Source organism: Grampus griseus, assembly GCF_964374135.1.
Source record: "Grampus griseus genome assembly, chromosome: 13".
Lineage (NCBI taxonomy): Eukaryota > Metazoa > Chordata > Mammalia > Artiodactyla > Delphinidae > Grampus > Grampus griseus.
In genome coordinates, this window is record NC_139007.1 from 38451130 (window position 1) to 38471416 (window position 20287).

General features: G+C 35.8%; 1 protein-coding gene across 1 annotated transcript in view; it reads left to right on the forward strand.

The window, feature by feature from the left end:
* AFG1L (AFG1 like ATPase) overlaps positions 1 to 20287 on the forward strand; it is a 192919-nt gene that overhangs the window by 82882 nt on the left and 89750 nt on the right. Inside the window, exon 7 of the mRNA XM_082668890.1 lies at positions 6198 to 6256. Within this exon, the coding sequence (XP_082525016.1) occupies positions 6198 to 6256 (59 nt within the window). The remainder of the gene's footprint in view (positions 1 to 6197; positions 6257 to 20287) is intronic.

A 20287-nucleotide genomic window follows, 5' to 3' on the forward strand; every position in this document is an offset into this window, starting at 1 on the left:
GATCTCTGACAGCAAGTCCCATCTAATTTTGTAGTTGATGTGGCAGGAAATAAGTGCGATATTATTGCAAAAGGTGAGTCATGGAGAGAGATGCTAAGGATTGCACTGACTCAGCCATACAATTTTTGTAGAGATCAGTGCAAAAACCACAGTGAACTTAAAGGACTCTAAAGAAGTTTCTCAAAGAATTCCATTCACTCACACCAACCCACCGCCCCTCCCACCCCCCATTTGGTAGTAAGGGCTTCTGACTCCAAAGACAACCTTTCGAGTCAAAGTGAAAAAAAGCTGTTGTTGGCTGAACCTCAGCCTCTCACACTTGATAATGAAATAGTTGGTTTTGAAAGTTAACAGGGGACTTCGAATCTCTGCCACTACTTTTTGCCTGGCTGGTTTTGAGTCTTCTTTGTGCACAGGGGATTCCCCAAAATACCCAAGGTCTGTTTTCTCATTGAAGACTCCAGTCATGATATTTCTGTTCATTGAATTCTGTTACAAAAAGAAACTCTGGTGTGAAAAACTACTTCATTGGTGTTTGACTTTACTGAAAATAAATACATAAGGTAGTATTTTTGCAGTGAAGGTTTTATGTAACATTTTATTAAGTTTCTCTTTCATGATTCTTAAAAAAAAGAGAGTCTGTGGAGCCTGTAATTTCCCTGGATCCCCATTATCACTGCTATAAAGGATTGCACCATTTAAAATGGCATAGGATATCTAAAATGGAGGCTGACAATTATTATTTGAGTCAAAAATGGATTCAATTTATAGGACTATTCATGGGATTGATGGAGAGGATTTCATCTTCCTGCTACCTCTAAAGCAGTTTTCATTGAAAACATTAGCCAAGGATGCACGTGGAAAATTAACATCAACAACAATAAATGTGTAGGTCACCCTAATTTTTCCTTCAGATTTTTAAATTTGTGTGTCACTAAACACAGTATTGGTACTTGGCAATGAATAGGAATGAGCACATAATAACATGGATGAATTTCAGAAACATTAGGCTGAGTTAAAGAAGACTTATACAAAAGAATATATACTCTATAGTTTCTCCTCCCTGGACTCTCACCTATCTCCTCAGCTGGGGAGACTTCCAGGCTCTGTTTGGGTTCCCCCTCCTTGTGCAGAGTGCTATAAACTTCCCCAGACACTAAGTGCATTTGTTTTCTATTCTTAGGGATAACTGTCCCTTTTTTCTGGCGTCCAGTGTTCATATAAAGCTATGATGACCAGGTCTGGGATTATGGAAGGCCACTCTAAAAGTCTGTCCACGATAGTGGATTCAAGGAAGGCTTGTTAGAAAATGTGGGATTTGAGCAATAGTTTGTATAGTATTAGAAAAGAAGGTAGAGGTAAAGTCATGAGCTTGTGCTGACTCTTCTGCCTAGGATACGCTTCCTTCTTCTCTGCTTGGTGGCACCCCACTTACTTTTCCAAGGTGCTCTAGTCCCATTGTTACCTGCAAAGCTGCCTTTGAACCCAGGTAAAATGAGTAGTTCATGTTCTGTATATTATGTTTATACCTTGTATCCTTTTTTACCTTGTATCATGGTTATGATCTGGTTGTGTCTGTCAGCTGTGACAAGTCTAGCTGGTCACAACATGGTTCTGAAAAAGCCTATGAGTTTTAGCTTCATTAAAGACCTTCCTCGGGCTTCCCTGGTGGTGCAGTGGTTGAGAGTCCGCCTGCCGATGCAGGGGACACGGGTTCATGCCCCGGTCCGGGAATATCCCACATGCCGCGGAGCGGCTAGGCGCGTGAGCCATGGCCGCTGAGCCTGCGTGTCCAGAGCCTGTGCTCCGCAACGGGAGAGACCACAACAGTGAGAGGCCCGCATACCGCAAAAAAAAAAAAAAAAAAAAAAACCTTCCTCAAAAATTCTAGATATACCAATTACTGGCTGGGAATTCAGCAAATTATTTTTAAAACTTTGAGTATCAGTTTCTTTATCTGTAAAATAGAGGTAGAAATATTTACTATGCAGTGTTATTGTAATTTGTGTACAGTGTCTAGCAAATTGCCTGGCTCCTAGTAGGTGTTCTCTAAATGCTAGTTCCTCCTTTTATTTATCTTTTGTCTTCAGCACTCATTTCAGTGCAGACAAATAATAGGAATTCATGAATGTATGTTGAATTGAATATAAAATTGTAATATACCATCAAATGGGAACATTTAATTAGCTGTATTATCTATACATCTAGTAAAATACTGTTTGAACTCCAGTTGGATTTTTAAAAAGAAGCTAAGTAGCTCTTCCTGCTTACGTGGCCTAAAGGCACCATTTTCTTTTAATCTGTACTAAAATAAGAATCTCCTGGAAAGGTAAATCAGATTGGTTCCATAGAGCCATATAATTATTTTGTGTTAATTTATAGGAAAACTCCTTTTAATTACCTATCTTAAAAGTTTCTTACTCTAAATCCATATGTACTTATATAACTAAGTGGACATCCTGGTCATTTTGACACTGGGTTTTTAAGGAAAAGATCTGCATATCCATGTGCATCTCCAAAGTATTTATGTAGATCCTTGTAATTACTTAATAAATCCTCTTTGCATGCACTTCATCTGTAAGTCTTATTACAGTTATTCATTGTGGAGAATGTAGAGGTCCTTATACCATTCTCAAAAAATGAACATCCTGGGACTTCCCTGGTGGCGCAGTGGTTAAGAATCTGCCTGCCAATGCAGGGGACATGGGTCCGATCCCTGGTCCGGGAAGATTCCACATGCCACGGAGCAACTAAGCCCGTGCACCACAACTACTGAGCCTGCGCTCTAGAGCCTGCGAGCCACAACTGCTGAAGCCCGCGCTCCACAACTACTGAAGCCTGCGCACCTAGAGCCTGTGCTCTGCACGCAACAAGAGAAGCCACTGCAATGAGAAGCCTGTGCACTGCAACAAAGAGTAGCCCCCGCTCGCCGCAACTAGAGAAAGCCCACCACGGCAACGAAGACCCAACACAGCCAAAAATAAATGAATAAAATATAAAATAAATTTATAAAAAAAAGAATGTCCCATAATTCCAGTACTCTGTCTTATATGGCCAAGTGCTCTTTTAGCTCTGTTTAGAGATCATTAAAAAATAATAGGCAAGAACTTCTGTTGAATTATAAAATAATATTTAGTAAATAATGACAAATGTTGATATTAATGTAGTATAAAATCTTCATGTCTAAGAAAAATAATATTAAACAACTAATATTAAAAATTTTGGTAGCTAAATAACGTTTCAGGAGATGGATCTATTGTATTGACAATTTGCATAATATTTGAATTGCAAAAAACTCTTCAATTTAATGAGTACAGTCCTTTTTCACTTAAGTGTCCTGTAAAAACCTAAAGGTTTTCCAACCAAATGAATTCTGTTTAGAATTTTGTTCAGAAAATACTTCCCAGAGCATAAAGTTTGAATTATATATCCTTGTAAAGGCTGATTTTTTTTTAAAGTTAACCCTTTAAAAATTAAATCTCAAAGACTTAAAGGCATTGTTATTCTACTTTAATTTTGCTGAGTGGAAATCTTTTAATCAAGAATATTACAAGTGGGCCTTTACATTTCTCATTGTCATTAACCTACTGAACGGTTCATGCCTGTTAAACTACATGTCAGGGCCTGCCTTATATGTCCATAAAAAAAGATATTCCGCGAGTAAGACCAAAATGTTACCTTAACATAAACTTTCATTACTGTAATATTTTAGTTTTAATTCTGTAACATTTCGTTTTTTGACATTCAGTAGTGTTGTGTATGTTTCTCTAATAAATTTTCAAAGAGCTTATTGAGGCATAATTGACATATAATAAATAGCCCATATTTAAAGGATATAATTTTTAAAATACTGACATACATATACATCTGTGAAATCTCCACCCTGACAATATAATTAACATTTCCATCACACCCCAAATTTCCCCCTCCCCTTTTTCATCTCTCCCTGCCATCCCTGTCCCAATCCCTCCCTTTCCCAGGCAACTGATTTCTTCAGATTATTATAGATTAGTTGGCTTTTTCTACAGTTTTATATATATGGAATCACACAGTATGGTACTCTTTTCTTTTGAGGGGTAGGAGGGTTTTGCCTCTTTTACCCCATATAATTATTTTGGGATTCATCTATTTTTTTGTGTGTATGAATAGTTTACCTTTTTTATTGCTGAGTAGTATTTCATTGTACAGATATGCCACAGTTTATCCATTCATCTAATGATGGACATTTGGATTACTTCTAGTTTTTGGCTGTTACAGATAAAGCTACAATTTTAGCTATTATGATAAAGCTGCTATAAACATCAAGTGTATTTAAAAAATTATTTCATTTTTGATTTTTACCACTTACTGGCAATCATGGCTGTCAACTCTTATCGTATAGCAATGTTTTTATGCACCTTCCCCAGCAACTTTGTAATTTGGGAAGACTATGAAAATACCTAACTTTAAACCCATTTCCTGCATTTTACCCATTTTATTCATTCGAGGTATTGATTATAGGAAAAAAAGATCTCATTTTGAAGAGATCCTGGTTAGCATTATCTTACCTTTTATAATATCTGGCTAGCATTATCCCACCTTTTATAATATCACTAAATAAAAATTTCAAATGTAACTGAATTTAAAGCCTGCATTATCTTACCTTTTATAATATCACTAAATAAAAATTTTAAGTGTAACTGAATTTAAAGCCTGTAGTCCTTAATTAACCAAAGAGCTTATGCAAATACTTTCTTCACTATAATGTTATGATGAATATTTTTCTAAAGAGAATAAATGTTTCCTAATGACCATATTTTATTTCCATAAGTAAATATGGCAGTTGAAATCTTAGTTATCAAATTTTCTTTAAACAGGGAAATATAGAAAGGATCCCTTAATGCAATACTTAAAAAGAAAAATTGAGACACAAACTAACTTGTGATTTTTATAATTTGGAAAACTTTTTACTGTTCTCATTTTTATACTTTTTTATTTTTTAAATCTCATTACTTTATAGAGTTGACTTTTTAAAGGAATATTTTATTTATTTAGGCTGTGCCGCACGGCTTGTGAGATCTTAGTTCCCTGACCAGGGATTGAACCTGGGCCTTTGGCAGTGAGAGCGTAGAGTCCTAAACTGCTGAACTGCCAGGGAATTCCTTAAAAGGAATGTTTTATATGCAATAAAAATTCAACCTCCTGAAAAGAATATTCCAAGTCTCCATTATTAACAAAAAGTATGCAAAGCTTAAAATTTGTTTCCCCTTTCCATTTATTTATTCTTAACAATATGTGTGTTTATGTGTGTGTATATGCGTATGAATATACATACACCATGGCACATATACATATATATAAAAAACACTATTATAAGGCAACAAAAACTACCTGTTTATGATATATAATTACATTAACTTTACAGTCTATTAAGAATGGAGTTTTAATTTTTAGGTAGTTTCTTTGAAAGTGGCCTTAATGTTATTTACTTTATATCAACTTGATATAAAGGCATGCACAGTTCTGCCTGTTGATGTGTTTTCTTGAATGGCAAACTGTGTTACACAGTATTCTGTACTGAGAACTTTTATTATAGATGAGAAAAGGAAACTATAATTTGTTTCCCAGTAGAATCTGTATGTTCAAATATTAAGTACTTTTAAATAGATCTTCTTTTTATGTTGAATTTTTGATTTAGGATCATTCGTGATATCTTCCAAATTCTTTTCTTGCTTTTTATTATAGTTTTTTTTTTTTTATTGTTTTTTATTTTTTGTGGTACGCGGTCCTCTCACTGTTGTGGCCTCTCCCGTTGCGGAGCACAGGCTCCGGACGCACAGGCTCAGCGGCCATGGCTCACAGGCCCAGCCGCTCCGTGGCATGTGGGATCTTCCCGGACCAGGGCATGAACCCGTGTCCCCTGTATCGGCAGGCGGACTCTCAACCACTGCGCCACCAGCGAAGCCCTTTATTATACTTTAAAGCTAATTTGATTGAATGCCTTTTGATATTCTTTCTGTGATTGTTAATTTTTTTCTGTTATTAAGAATGTAATAAATTTTGTATAGTACCAGAATAGAGATCAATTTTGGTTATTTTTCTTCTCTTTTGCTTCTTTATCTTTTTCATCAGTAGAAAGCTTTATTTGCCAGGCTAAAATATAAGCTAACATTATGATTTAGGTGAAGTGAAAAGCTAATACTAATTTTTTCTTTCAGATCTCTATAAAAATGGACTCCAAAGAGCTAACTTTGTACCATTCATAGCTGTCCTGAAGGTAAGGAAAATTAGTTACTTATGTTCACTGACTAATATCATATTGATTGATAATCAAGGGCATTTATAGGATTGCTATGGTCTTGCATTCAAGCAGAATTTATTTTGTTATTTGATGGTAATAGTTAAAGACTCTAAAGGAGAAAAGAATCTTTTTTATATAGTATTCATCAATATGTACACAGGAAAAATTACAAAATATAGTCTAAATTATTGTCCAGCTGCAGCATTTGATAGTTTGCATTTTATAAATTTTAATTTGAGGTTTGCTTGTAAATTATAGTGGACCGTTTCAACTTATACATTGATTTCTGAAAAAATGTTTAATGTTCCTTGTTTCCTTCAGGTTAATGGCCATTAACATGTTTTCCCAGCTATTAAAGTTGCTATTTTGGAGTAGCATTATTACAAAAATATTGTAATATATTTAAATGTGATTGCCATAAAGTTATCATGAAATTATGTCAAGTTGAGGTACATAAATAGTTTGAATATTTGTGTGTATCATCACTGCATAGAGTTTGAAATAGGCTTCATTACAATATGATGAAGAATAAAGTAGCCTTCTTTTTCACTGTTAATTTTAGTAATTTTTTTACACGATTATTCAATAATTCTACATTCTACCAATATTTATTGGGAACCTACTATGGGCAAAGTGCTACATTAGGCATAATGGATAATATAATCATTAAGTAGGTTGTGTTTCTTGCTTGCAAGTCATTTATAATCTGGTTGGGCATATACTATGTACATAGATACCTATAACACAAAGCAAAATGTTTTTGGTAAAATAATTACCAAAAAGAAGCGTATATGCCAACATATAATTCCTGTAATTCTCAGGCACATTTTTCCCTGTCCATAACAACATATCTAAAGAAAGGATAGAATTGTATTTTTTTTAAAAAAAGAACTAAAACCTCAAAAATTCTTACCAAGAAGGAGGAGTAAAAACATTTTATATTCACATATTCTGAAGATGTAGTCAGACAATCTTTTTGAAATATACTTTAGTTGGAGCTATTGTTAGTGCCAAACTTTATTCCCTGTGCTATCCAAACATCTGTTTCCTTGACCAATTTTAGGTTCCCAGAAGATTTTAGTTTCTCTGAGATGGTTTCCGATGTAGGAAAAAGTACTTTTTGAAGGTTTATGCTGTTAGTAATTTTTTCCCCTTTGTATTCATGTTTTACATTTGAGGAGAAGGTAGATTTGCAATGTTTTCTCCACGCCAGGAATACAAAGTAATGTGGTGTATGTAGATACCAAAATATAAACAGGGAAACTAAGAAAAATAGTTGCTAAAAATAGTTTCTTCATGTAGCATAAAATACACAAAATATAAAGGGATGGCTCACAAATGAAACAAGCTAAAAGATTCTCAGGGAACTTTGTAGCTGTACTTTTTTAACCCCAAACCTTATTTTTTGGTCAGTTATTTGTCATACTTTAACATATAATAGCATTACTAATAGACAACTAATTTGACCAGATTGAATTTAATTTCCTTTCCCTTTCCCACCCTTAATTTTTTTTTAAAGAGGAAGAAAAACCAAAGAGGTGAATAATCTGATTTGAGATCCAACAAGATCTGAGATAATACACAATTTTTTTTTTTTTTTTTTTTTGCGGTACGCGGGCTTCTCACTGTTGTGGCCTCTCCCGTTGCGGAGCACAGGCTCTGGACGCGCAGGCTCAGCGGCCATGGCTCATGGACCCAGCCACTCCGCGGCATGTGGGATCTTCCCGGACCGAGGGCTCGAACCTGTGTCCCCTGCATCGGCAGGCGGACTCTCAACCACTGCACCACCAGGGAAGCCTGATAATACACAATTTGAAATTAAATATGAACTAAAATTTCCAGGAAACTAAATACCAGATTGGATGAGAAAATATCTAAAATGTCTCATTTATTTAAAAGACTTTTCACATGTAACAAAACATCAGTCTGATGAAATGTACACTAGAGCTGGTTTCCTTGGAGCTTTTTTGGTGGGCGTATGAAGTTTCCCTTGTAAAGCAAAGTTGTTTCATATTCATTTTGCCTCTTCACACATGCTAGCGTTACTCTTTTATTTTGGCCCAGCTGAGAGACATGTATAGTAGAAGTGGAAATACTAAATATCAAAACTTTGTTTTAAGATAGACTTAAAACAAATAGAGGATCTTAGTTTAATAAAAAGAGATTATAAACAAGATAGAAATTTATTTTGGGGAAATGTACAGTGTAAAATCCTTTTTCTCCCTTACGTTTTTCTCTGTAAACTGAGTGATAACAAGTTTGTAATTCACCACAAGAATTTGTGATTTGTTGCTTGGAGTATTGCAAAATGACCAAAAACTTATGTAAGCTATTAGTGAACAGTATTTTCATAAGATGGTAAGAATGATGAGGAGGACTAATATGTTATTAAAAGCCATAGGTCTGGGACTTCCCTGGTGGTCCAGTGGTTAAGAGTCTGCCTTCCAATGCAGGATACACAGGTTCAATCCCTGGTCGGGGAACTAAGATCCCACATGCTGCGGGGCAACTAAGCCCGCACGCTTTAGAGCCCAGGCGCCACAACTAGAGAGAAGCCTGCGTGCCACAATGAAGATCCCGCATGCTGCAACTAAGACCCGATGCAGCCAAATAAATAAATAAATAAATAAATATTAAAAATAATACAAGCCATAGGTCCATCAACAGATGAATAAACAAAATATATTCATGTAATGAAATATTGTTCTGCCATAAAAAGGAGTGAAATTCTGATGTGATACATTATGGATAAACCTTGAAAACATGTTAGGTGAGATAAGCCAGATACAAAAGGACAAATATTATATGATTCCACTTACATGAGGTACCTAGGAAAGGCAAATTGATAGAGACAGAAAGTAAAATAGAGGTTACCAGGGGCTGGGAGGAAAGGGGAATAGGGAGTTATTGTTTCGTGGGTGCAGAGTCTCTGTTTAGGATGATGAAAAGTTCTGGAAATGGATAATGGTGATGGTTGCATAACATTGTGAATGTACTTAATGCCATTGAATTATACACTTAAAAATGGTTAAAATGATAAATTTTATGTTATGTGTATTTTACCACAATTTATAAAAAAAGAAAAGAAGCCATAGGACTAGAACGGATATAGGAAACGATCAGATACATCCTCTAGAAACTGCTTGTAAAAAGCAAAGGAAAACAAAACAAAACAGAAAACTCTTACATGTATTTTTTACTGCCTTTTAAGTAGGGAGTTTCCTGTTTTTTTCTTGTACTTTCTTTGAGTTTATTTTGCTGTTCTTTTTTAAAATTTACTGAGATTTTTATCTCACTTTAACCTTCTTTCTTAAATGCATTTAAGGCTATTTATTTCCCTCTGAATAGCTGCATCCATGAAGTTTTGATATTTAGTATTTCCACTCTCAAGTTCAAAGTGTTTTCTAATTTTCATTGTGATTTCTTCTTTAACCCATGAATTATCTAGAAGTCTATTTCTTAATTTCCAAACATATGTGAATTTTCTAGTTATCCTTTTGTTACTGTTTTCTTAATAAATACTTAATTGCATTGTGGTAAGAGAATGTGCCCTTTGTGACTTCAGTTCTTTCAAATTTGTTGAAACTTGCTTTATGGCCAAATATGTGGATAATTTTTGTAAATATTCTCAGCATTCTTGAAAATAATGAGTACTCTCCAGTTATTGTGTGATACATGTAATACCCATTAAGTTATCAATAGGTTTGTTAATTATGCTGTTCAAATCTTTATTCTTATATATTTTTCACATCAGTTATTGAGAGGCTTATGGAAAACATCTCACACTATGGCTGTGAATTTATCCATTTCTCTTATAATTCTGTCATTGACCTTACATATTTGGAGACTGTTGTAAGTTGCATACAGATTTAAAATGATTCAATATTGCCTCTGAATGGAACTTTTAAAAGTTATTTTTTATCATGAAGGAGTAATTCTCCTAGTTTCAAGCATAGTCATTATTTCCTGATGAAGCATTTTTATCACGTCTGCTTTCAAATCTTTTTTTTTAAAATAAATTTATTTATTTATTTATTTAGGCTGCATTGGGTCTTCGTTGCTGCGTACGGGCTTCCTCTAGTTGCGGTGAGCAGGGGCTACTCTTTTGTTGCGGTGCGTGGGCTTCTCATTGCAGTGGCTTCTCTTGTTGCGGAGAATGGGCTCTAGGCACACAGGCTTCAGTAGCTGTGGCACGTGGGCTCAGTAGTTGTGGCTCGTGGGCCCTAGAGCTCAGGCTCAGTAGTTGTGGCGCATGGGCTTAGTTGCCCCGTGGCACGTGGGATCTTCTCAGACCAGGGCTTGAACCTGTGTCCCCTGCATTGGCAGGCGGATTCTTAACCACTGCGCCACGAGGGAAACCCTGCTTTCAGTTGTTTATCAGATAATTCTAACATCTCTGTCATCTTGATGTTGGCATTTGATTGTCTTTTTATATTCTGTTTGAGGTCTTTGTGGTTTTTGGTATGAGTGATTTTCAACTGAAACTTGGACGATTTAATAATTTGTCATGAGACTTTGAATCTTATATTTGTTAATTGATATTTTATTGTGGTAAAATATGCATAACATAAGATTTACCACTTTAACCATTTTAAATGTACAGTTCAGTGGCATTAAGTACATTCACATTGTTGAGCAACCATCACCACCATCCATCTCTGGAACTTTTACATCTTCCCAAACTGAAACCCTGTACTCTTTAAATAATCACTCCCTATTCTTTCCCTCCCCCAGATCCTGGTAACCACCTTTCTACTTTCTGTCCCTGTGAATTTGTCATTTCTAGGTACCTTATATAAGTAGAATCATATAATATTTGTCCTTTTTTGTCTGGCCTATTTCATTTAGCATAATGACTTCAAGATTCATTCATCCATGCTGTAGCAAGAGTTAAAATTCCATTCCCTTGGGGCTTCCCTGGTGGTGCAGTGGTTGGGAGTCCGCCTGCCGATGCAGGGGACACGGGTTCGTGTCCTGGTCCGGGAGGATCCCACATGCCGTGGAGCGGCTGGGCCTGTGAGCCATGGCCGCTGAGCCTGCGCATCCGGAGCCTGTGCTCCGCGACGGGAGAGGCCACAGCAGTGAGAGGCCTGCGGATCAAGGAAAAAAAAAATTGTAAAATTCCATTCCCTTTTAAGGCTAATATTCCATTATATGTTTATACCAATTTTGTTTATCCGTTCATCTGTTGGCCACGTGCTCTAGAGCACGTGGACTTCAGTAGTTGTGGTGCGTGGGCTGAGTAGTTGCGGTGCATGGGCTCTAGGGTGCGCGAGCTTCAGTAGTTGTGGCGTGCAGGTTCAGTAGTTGCGGCTCACGGGCTCTAGAGCACAGGCTCACTAGTTGTGGTGCACGTGCTTAGTTGCTCCGCAGCATGTGGGATCTTCCCGGACCAGGGTTTGAACCCGTGTCCCCTGCATTGGCAGGCAGATTCTTAACCACTGCGCCAGCAGGTAAGTCCCCTTCATTGTGTTTTGATTTGCATTTCTTAAATGATTAGTGATATTGAGCATCTTTTCCTGTGCTTCTTGGCCATTTGCATATCTTCTTTGTGGATCTTATTTAAACTTTCTGTTTTAACTGGTTATTTGGACACTCTTCTGGAAGGAGGAGAGACACTGCCTTGTCACTGCCAGACATAGGTAGACGTCTGGATTCCCTATTCAGCCTATTGACACCTGAGGCAAGGGTACTCCATGTTACTACTGGTGGAAGGGTTTAATTTCCACTGACATTGTGGGGATGGGGAGGATGCTCATTATTGACTGACAGGGATGAAAGTTCCAGCTCCCTACGTGGCCTTCCATCTCTTTTTTTTTTTTTCCTCACCACGTGGCATATGTGGGACCTAAGTTCCCAACAAGGGATCGAACACACATCCCCTGCACTGGAAGTGCAAAGTCTAAACCACTGAACCACCAGGGAAGTCCCTGGCCTTCCTTCTTTGACATTAGCCTGGCAGGAGTGTTCGTGGGCCTCATTACATCCTTGTGAGATTTTAATTCAAGGCTCCCTTCAGCCTTTGCTAAAATGGGTGGAGGTGGCACCACAGTTTTCTGTGGTGTTTGCTGCAGTAGAACTGTTATCGTCTAAAAGTTTTCTTTCTTGTTACACTGCCATTTTCCTGGTCCTTTGGCTAAAGAGAGCAGGCTTTTGTTGGAGCCTCATTTGTCTGTGTCAGTTGGCATTTCTGGGTCGCCAGCTTCTTCACTTCTAAGTCTGAGATATATGAGTCAAAAGAAGACTAGAGAACTCACCATTCTATTGTTATTCAGGTCTTGAGGTCCTTCGCTGTTTTTCTTTCTTTCTACTATTTGGTGTTTTCTTATGTTTGTTTTATATATAATTTCCAGGATTTTAAACTGTACATAGCAGGAGGAACAGGGGAATGTACAGCTACTGTCTTCCCAAAAGCAAAAGTCAGTTTATTAGAAGTTCTTGTCTGCTAATTCTATCATCTCTTGTCATTTCTGATTTTGTTTCTATGGTCTGATTTTTTTTTCCTGGTTGTGGGTCCTATTTTCCTGCTTCTTTGCAAGTTTAGTAATTTGTGATGGGATGATGGACATTGTGATTATTGCACTGAGTCTCTGTTATTTCCTTTAAGACTGTTGACTTTTATTGGCAAGTGGTTTTTTCTTGCAGGTCATCCTGATCCTCTGAGGCTTGTTTTTAAAATTTGTTACCGTGTCTAGTGTAACCTTTACTCTAGGACTATATTTTAACCTTCTTCTGGATGTCACCCCTATAGGTTCTCTACTGAATCCCCCCTCTTAGTGTTCACTGAAGTCTCTCTACTTTGGCTGTTCAGAATGCTTACATCTCCCAGCTTTGTGTGGATTGTTCTCCGCCCAGTCTTGTCAAGTTTCATCATATACATGTGCAATTTTACATTCAGCTAAAGATTACAGACCTTTTCTATGTAGATTATCTGAAGCTCTTTCTCTGTATAACTTCCTCCTTACTGAACTGTACCATACAAATTGCAACTGCCTCAGCTTTCCAAAACCCTGATGTTGTCTCCTCAACTCATTTAGACTGCTGTGCTGAAGTCTAGAAATTGCCTCTAGATGGAAAGCCAGGGGAAATATAATACTTGCTTGCCTAATTTACTTCCCACGTCTCAGGGATTGCTGTCCTTTGCTACCCATTGTGTTATGTCTGACATCAGATGTTTCACATGTTTTATCCAGTGTTTTAGTGATTTATGGCAGGAGGGCAAAATTGAGTTTCAGCTACTCTGCCTTGGTCAAAACCATTAGTCTTTTTCTTAATTTTTAGTTGTAAAAAAGAATAATGCAGGATTTTATTTTTATTTTTTTGTAATTTGGGAGCTCAGAGCCATATTTTTCCATAGATACAAAAATATAAATAAGATAACTATAAAAAAAAACAGTGATGGGCATGTCTTTCTCTCCCATGTTTAGAGGATTTGTTAAGTAAAAGATGGTATAGTCACATGAGGGGATATACTAGAGTTATTTAGAATGACATTTTCAAAACACGTGATAATGTAGAATAATGCTCATGGATAATATGAGTGAAAAAAATACGATGTAGGAGTATATTACTCTCTCAACTATGAAAGTAATATACATACATGGAAAATAGTGGAAATAAATATCCCAAAATGTAAAGAGAACTTATTTCTGAATAATAAGATTATAGATGATTTAAATTATCTCTTTTAGACCTTTCAAAGACTTCTGGAATGATACTGTATTATTTTTATAATAAAAAACATTTTTAAGTAGGTAAATTTTTACCCACCCTTCCTAGCAAATCAGCAGACCTGGATAAGACTACCCATATTCAAAACTGAGAAATCAGCAAAAAGCAAAATGGACTGAACATGGGTCCCATGTATAGAGACTGTTAAAAAGATGAAATGGCAGGCATAAGAAGGAAGCATCAGGAGCAGATGGGAGAGGTAGGCATGAACCAACAAGTAAAAGCACTTGAAGAATATGCTTTAGAAGAAGAATTATCTCAGGAAATGGGAGATTTTTTTTTTCAGATAACACTTTGTTATATTTTAAAAGAAATTAGGGACTTTCCTGGTAGTCCAGTGGTAAAGAATCCACCTTACAGTACAGGGGACGCAGGTTCCATCCCTGGTCGGGGAACTAAGATCCCACATGCCATAGGGCAACTAAGCCCGCGCACCACAATTACTGAGCTCATGTGCCTCAACTAGAGAGCCTGTGTGCCACAAACTACAGAGCCCACACACTCTGGAACCCGCACACCACAAGTACAGAGTCTACGTGCCTTAGAGCCTGCACACCACAACTAGAGAAGAGAAAACCTACACGCCACAACTAGAGAGAAGCCTGCGCACCACAACGAAGAGCCTGCGCGCTGCAACGAAAGATCCGATGCAGCCAAAAAATAAATTTTTTTTTTTAAATCTTTTTTTTGTTGTTGTTGTATGCGGGCCTCTCAATATTGTGGCCTCTCCCGTTGCGGAGCACAGGCTCTGGATGTGCAGGCTCAGCGGCCATGGCTCACGGGCCCAGCTGCTCCGCGGCATGTGGGATCCTCCCGGACCGGGGCACGAACTCGTGTCCCCTGCATCAGCAGGCGGACTCTCAACCACTGTGCCACCAGGGAAGCCCTTTTTTTTTTTTTTTTTTTTTAAAAAGGAGAGTGAAAATACAATAGGACTAGTTAACAGAAAAAGAAATTAAAGTTATGGTACTGATGAAATAAGAAATCAGAGATGAAAAATGTAAAATCAGATGAAAAATGAGCTGGCAGAGCTAAAATAAAACAGACTGAAGGTGGACCCATTAAAAAAGTGAAAAGTGTTTTAGCAAAAGTAAGTTAAAGAATCAACACTACTGAAAATAAAATCACCTATACAGAGATCAGAGTTAAGAAAAGAATCACACTAAATGAAGTCAGAATAGTCAGAGATAAAAACTATTACAGAGAAGGTGCTAGTATGGAAAATAGACAACAGAGATCAAATATTCACATAATTAGTATTTCTAAAAAAGAGAACATAAAGATAAAAGAATAATGTATTTTTCTGGTGCAAAACTGCACTTCAAGGATAAAGAGAGAATCCTACAATTACATAGAAGAAGAACCAATGGGAAAAAAATCAAGCTGGACTGAGACTTTTCCACCACAAGTTGATACTGGAATAGAATAGAATAGTTTTTACTATATTAAAAAAGAAAAGATGTGTCCTCTTGTCAGCTAGGCTGTTATGAAAATCCAAGCCCACAGATGTATATTTTTGGATATATGGTAACTCAAGAATTACAGCCCTCATGAAACTTCCTGAAGAACTTACTTTAAGACTTTGTACTACCAGTCAAAGCTAATAACTTATTAATGGAGATATTATGGTAAGAAAACATTGGTGGTAGGACATTGAATTTGATTAAATAGTGTCTTACTTTGGTCTGTAAATCAGACAATAAAATTTTTTTCATATCGTGTGAACTTCTGTAGTTGAGTTAACCACAGAATGCAAACAGTATAAAAAAGGGACCTCAACCCACACTAGCAGTTTGAGTAGAGAAGATGGCACATGTAAGGAGTATTTCCTAAGAGCCGATTAGGTTTAAATTAAGACCTAAAGGACAAATTAAAGTTACCAGGCAAAGTGAGAAAGGGCATTCATCATGGAAGAAAAAGCACATGGGAAAGACAGAAGCATGAGAATTACAGATTAAAAATGCTGTGCTTAGTACTTAGCTCATTGAGTTTTCATAAAATAACTATTACTATTCTTCTGTTTACTTGAGGCTTGGGAATTTATTTAAAACTCAGATTTTCCCCCACCCAACATAAAAGCAGAATATGTTTTGTATTGTATGTAAGTGGAAAAAAAAACATTTTGGTAGTTAACATTCCCTTATTTATATAAAGAAGATGGTTAGTATTATGATTATTGTGCCTGCTTCAAACTTGAAACTTCATTATGACTTGATGTCCTGATTTTGCTGATTTACTCTTGAAGAATCTTTGTTGTGATTTTAGTAAAACTTAGGTAATTCTTCTGAAGTATGCAAACAGATATAGTTTTGGAAGCATTTGTTGGTATCTACGTAGCACCAATTTATCAAATTAAATACATCTGTCTCAGTCTCTGCACTGCAGTATTTTAAAGCAGACTGATAATCTATACCAGGGGTTAATAAACTACAGCCAGTGGCCAAATCTGGCCTGCCACCTGTTTTTGTAAATAAAGTTTTATTGAAAAACTTAATGCTCATTTGTTTATGTATTTTCTACGTCTGTTTTCACACTACTATAGTTGCAGAGTTGCATAGTTATGGCAGAGAACTATGGTCTTTAAAGCCTGAAGTATTTACTGTCTGGCTCTTTAAAGAAAAGGTTTTCTTACCCCTGATCTATGCAACATACAAAGGACAGAGTGACAAAAAACTGTTAAAAATAAAATGTAAATAACACTTGTTTTCCATAAACTATGAGTTGTTTTATTTGATGGAAATTATGTGTCAGCATAGATTCATTAGTAGGTCTTGGAGAAGGCAGCATTTCAAGAGCTTGCTGGATAAATGGTTGATTGAAAGGAGGATGCTTGGTGAACTAAAGGCAAGAGGGTGGTCTAGTATCAGTTTCAAATAATTTGGTAACTTGAGAAATATCACCTTTGCGAGGATCAGCTTTCTTAGAATGCCTTCAATTGTATACATTTTAAAAGAATAATATCTTAAATGTACAGGCATTGAATAATACTTGAACATAATCTCACTGCATTGTAAACATTATTTAAAACTATTGTGGTTAAAAGAAAAAGGGGACCAACTGATATTTTGATCAGAATAGTTTCTTAGGTTAATTTCAACTGGACTGCTATTATTAGCCTTCTTGATAAATGGATTGCCTGGCAAGCATTGCTCTTCCCATGTGGTCAAATCTTGCACTCCATATTTTGGAGGGTGTTTTATATTTAGGTAAATCTCTCTGTTCACTCCATCACTTACACCTACATCAACCATTTTGTTTGATTCATTCTGTAATGAGCCCTGAAAGAGATAAATGCTATACATAATTTTTAGAGTTAAAAAAAATTCTCCATGTGAATTTCATTAACTTTCTTTTTATGATTTTCTTATTTGGTTTAACAGTATAGACAAATCTCAAATAATCCTCTTGTGGGAAATGTTCCAGTGCAATATCGTATGTAGTATTTTTGCCACAAAACAATAGAATCTGTTATCAATAATACAGCACTTTAACTCTCGTTGACACTAACATTTTAGCAAACTAATCCTTAAATTTTTTATTTCTATTTAAAATTAAGTGAGTTAGGTGATTAATAGATTACTGAAATGATAACTGTAAGCTGGTCAAAAATAACCAGCAAGGAATTCTACAGTATAATTTTCTCTTTGATGAGTGTCAGATGACGAAATTGGAGAAAAATAAGATACTAGCATTAACATTTATAAATACGAATTTCCCTTTTCCTGATAAAAGAGTTGCCCACTTGGTAAGCATCATAATCTGATTTGTTTTAACATTTGTTGAGTGTAAATATGCAACATATAAAAATACTTTGTAATCTAAGGTAGTAATAGTTTTGTTATTATTACTGTTTTTATAATATTAGTTTAGTGTCAAGCAATGACTTCATTTCTTCTACTTGGTTGTTAATGTTTCTTAGCTGTTATGCATCCTTTATCTAAAGCTTGAAAAAAAATAAATTAAGCTATGTATTAGCCTTTATGTTTTTGTTTCCTGTGGGTTTTTTTCTGAGGGATGTTATACCTATAGTGAACTTTTTTTTTTTCTCTACTGAACTCTGAGACTATTACCATGGTGTGCTCTCTAGTTATAAACTTTAGCAAAATTGTGTATAACCCTTATATAAAATTCTTCAGTGTTCACCCTTTGCCCAGCCACCTGTATAAGGATTTATAGACTTGCTAAGTGTATTTTTGCTGTTTTTTCTGGCCACAATTTTCATTTCATTGGTGAAATTGATTTGTCAGTTTGTTCATTATAACTTTCAATACTAGAGCTTTCACAGGGCTAAATAATCAGAATCAGCCTTTGAGGTCAGTGTCAGCCCCACTGACCTCCACTGTGTTGTCACCTGAGTCAGCCTAGCAGGGATTAATCCTTTGTTAGTGTGATAATGTCTTTACTTATGAGTTGGCTTTTTAATACTTAAGATTGAAAGAAACAAAAGACAGAACAAAAGTAGTAAATTAAAATCCTGAATTGAAAAGAGTTTTGGCTTTCCCCCCCAAACCACTAAAGTGTTCATTTGAATTTTAGTATTTAATATTTTAAGATACAAAAATTACTGTTTGACTTGCAAAACATTTCTATAATTAGCAAGTTTTAGGCAGATAAATTAAGTAAATTACCTAAGATGTTTTCATAAACCTATTTTATATATGTTTGAGAAAATGTATTTTAAAAAATTGGCTATAGTACAGGCATTAAACTTTATTTGTAATAGTGTTTTTGTGCTGTGTCCATGAAATTAATAAGTATCTAGAATAAAAATTGTTGTGATATGGATTTAAAATGTAATTTTGTCCATCTTCATACCAGAGTATATACCTTCTATTAGTCAGAGCCTACCTATGAAATAGTAATTTTGGCTGTATGCCTTTTAAAATACTATTTTCCATCAATGTCTTATATAAAATGAGAATAACTATTTCCCATTAAATATATAAATATATATTTGTATTTGTATAATTATATATAAAATATATAGCTACGTATTTATATCAAACTGGAATACAGCAAGCTATTGCTTATATGTAAAACACGTACTGTTTAAGTCTTGAATTCTCTTCTCTTAGAATAATAAATAGTTATCTTTGGTTAAATTACAAGAAATCAATTCTTTGATGACGAAAATGGTTTAAGGGAAGTGTGTCTTAAATATGAATTAGCTGTTTCTTTGACTCATGAGACAAATTAGTTTAATTACATGTGGCAATTTTCTTGACTAGTGATGTAATGTGAAATAAAATTCTCCCTTTCCCCTCCCTGAAAACTCAAGCCAATTAATAGAACTTTTAAGCTCTTTGTCATAGGCCACCATGGAGGTCTGCAGAGAAGAACTTTAATCCAATCAACATTTCATTTAGATCATGAAAAGAAAGCATGAGGAGAAGCTCCTGTAAGAGAGGGTGTTACTATGATTCCAACCATGAAGAGATGTGAGGAATTTGTCAAATTAACCAAGAGGTCCTCATATTTAACGCATAAATGTGTCAAAACTAACAGAATAATTATTTAATTGCTTGAACTCTATATTGAGAAAACTCTAAAAAGCCACAACTGTTTTCTTCAAAGCCTTCACTGTTAGGCTGGATGGACAGGGCAAAGGGAGGTTGTGAGAAATCCAGATAGCAAATAACACTGGTCGGAGCTGGTCAGAAAAGGGAATAGATAATTAGACGTAATTAGCGTGTATGAATTGTTGTCTCTCTGCCCTTAGCTTGAATAAATTTTGAAGAAAAAACCCTAGTGGTGAAAATCCTTTGATGTAGGAAGAGTCATTGTGGTTTGGCAGCATAAAGGCAGTGTTTTATACTTCTTACATAATGGTGGTGATACAGAAAGAGTGAATGGATCCGCTTCCCCCACCCCCACCCCCACCCCCCCACCCCCCGCTTTTGCTTTATAGCAAGGACTTTTGGATTCTCTTGAAACAAAATGCATCACAAGTTTTCAGTTGTTAGTAACGAGGTAGCAGACCTCATCAGTGCTCAGAGGAAGCCATCTTTAGCTTTTGTTTAAATCTTAATCACAGTTTTTTTTTCTTTCTGGGAAATCTGTTTTCTTAAATTAGCACTTCTTTTCCCTTCTTTGCTTGCACCTCCAATAAGAGAAAGGAATAATGATCAAGAAAACTAAATAGAGGAGTTAAAAATTATCACAAAGAAGACTTAATACTTTTCTGTTTTTAATTCCATATGAAAAAGATTACTATATTCCTTTTTGCCTCAGATTGGTAATATTCTAATGAGGTTGTTTTATAATAAAATGTATAAG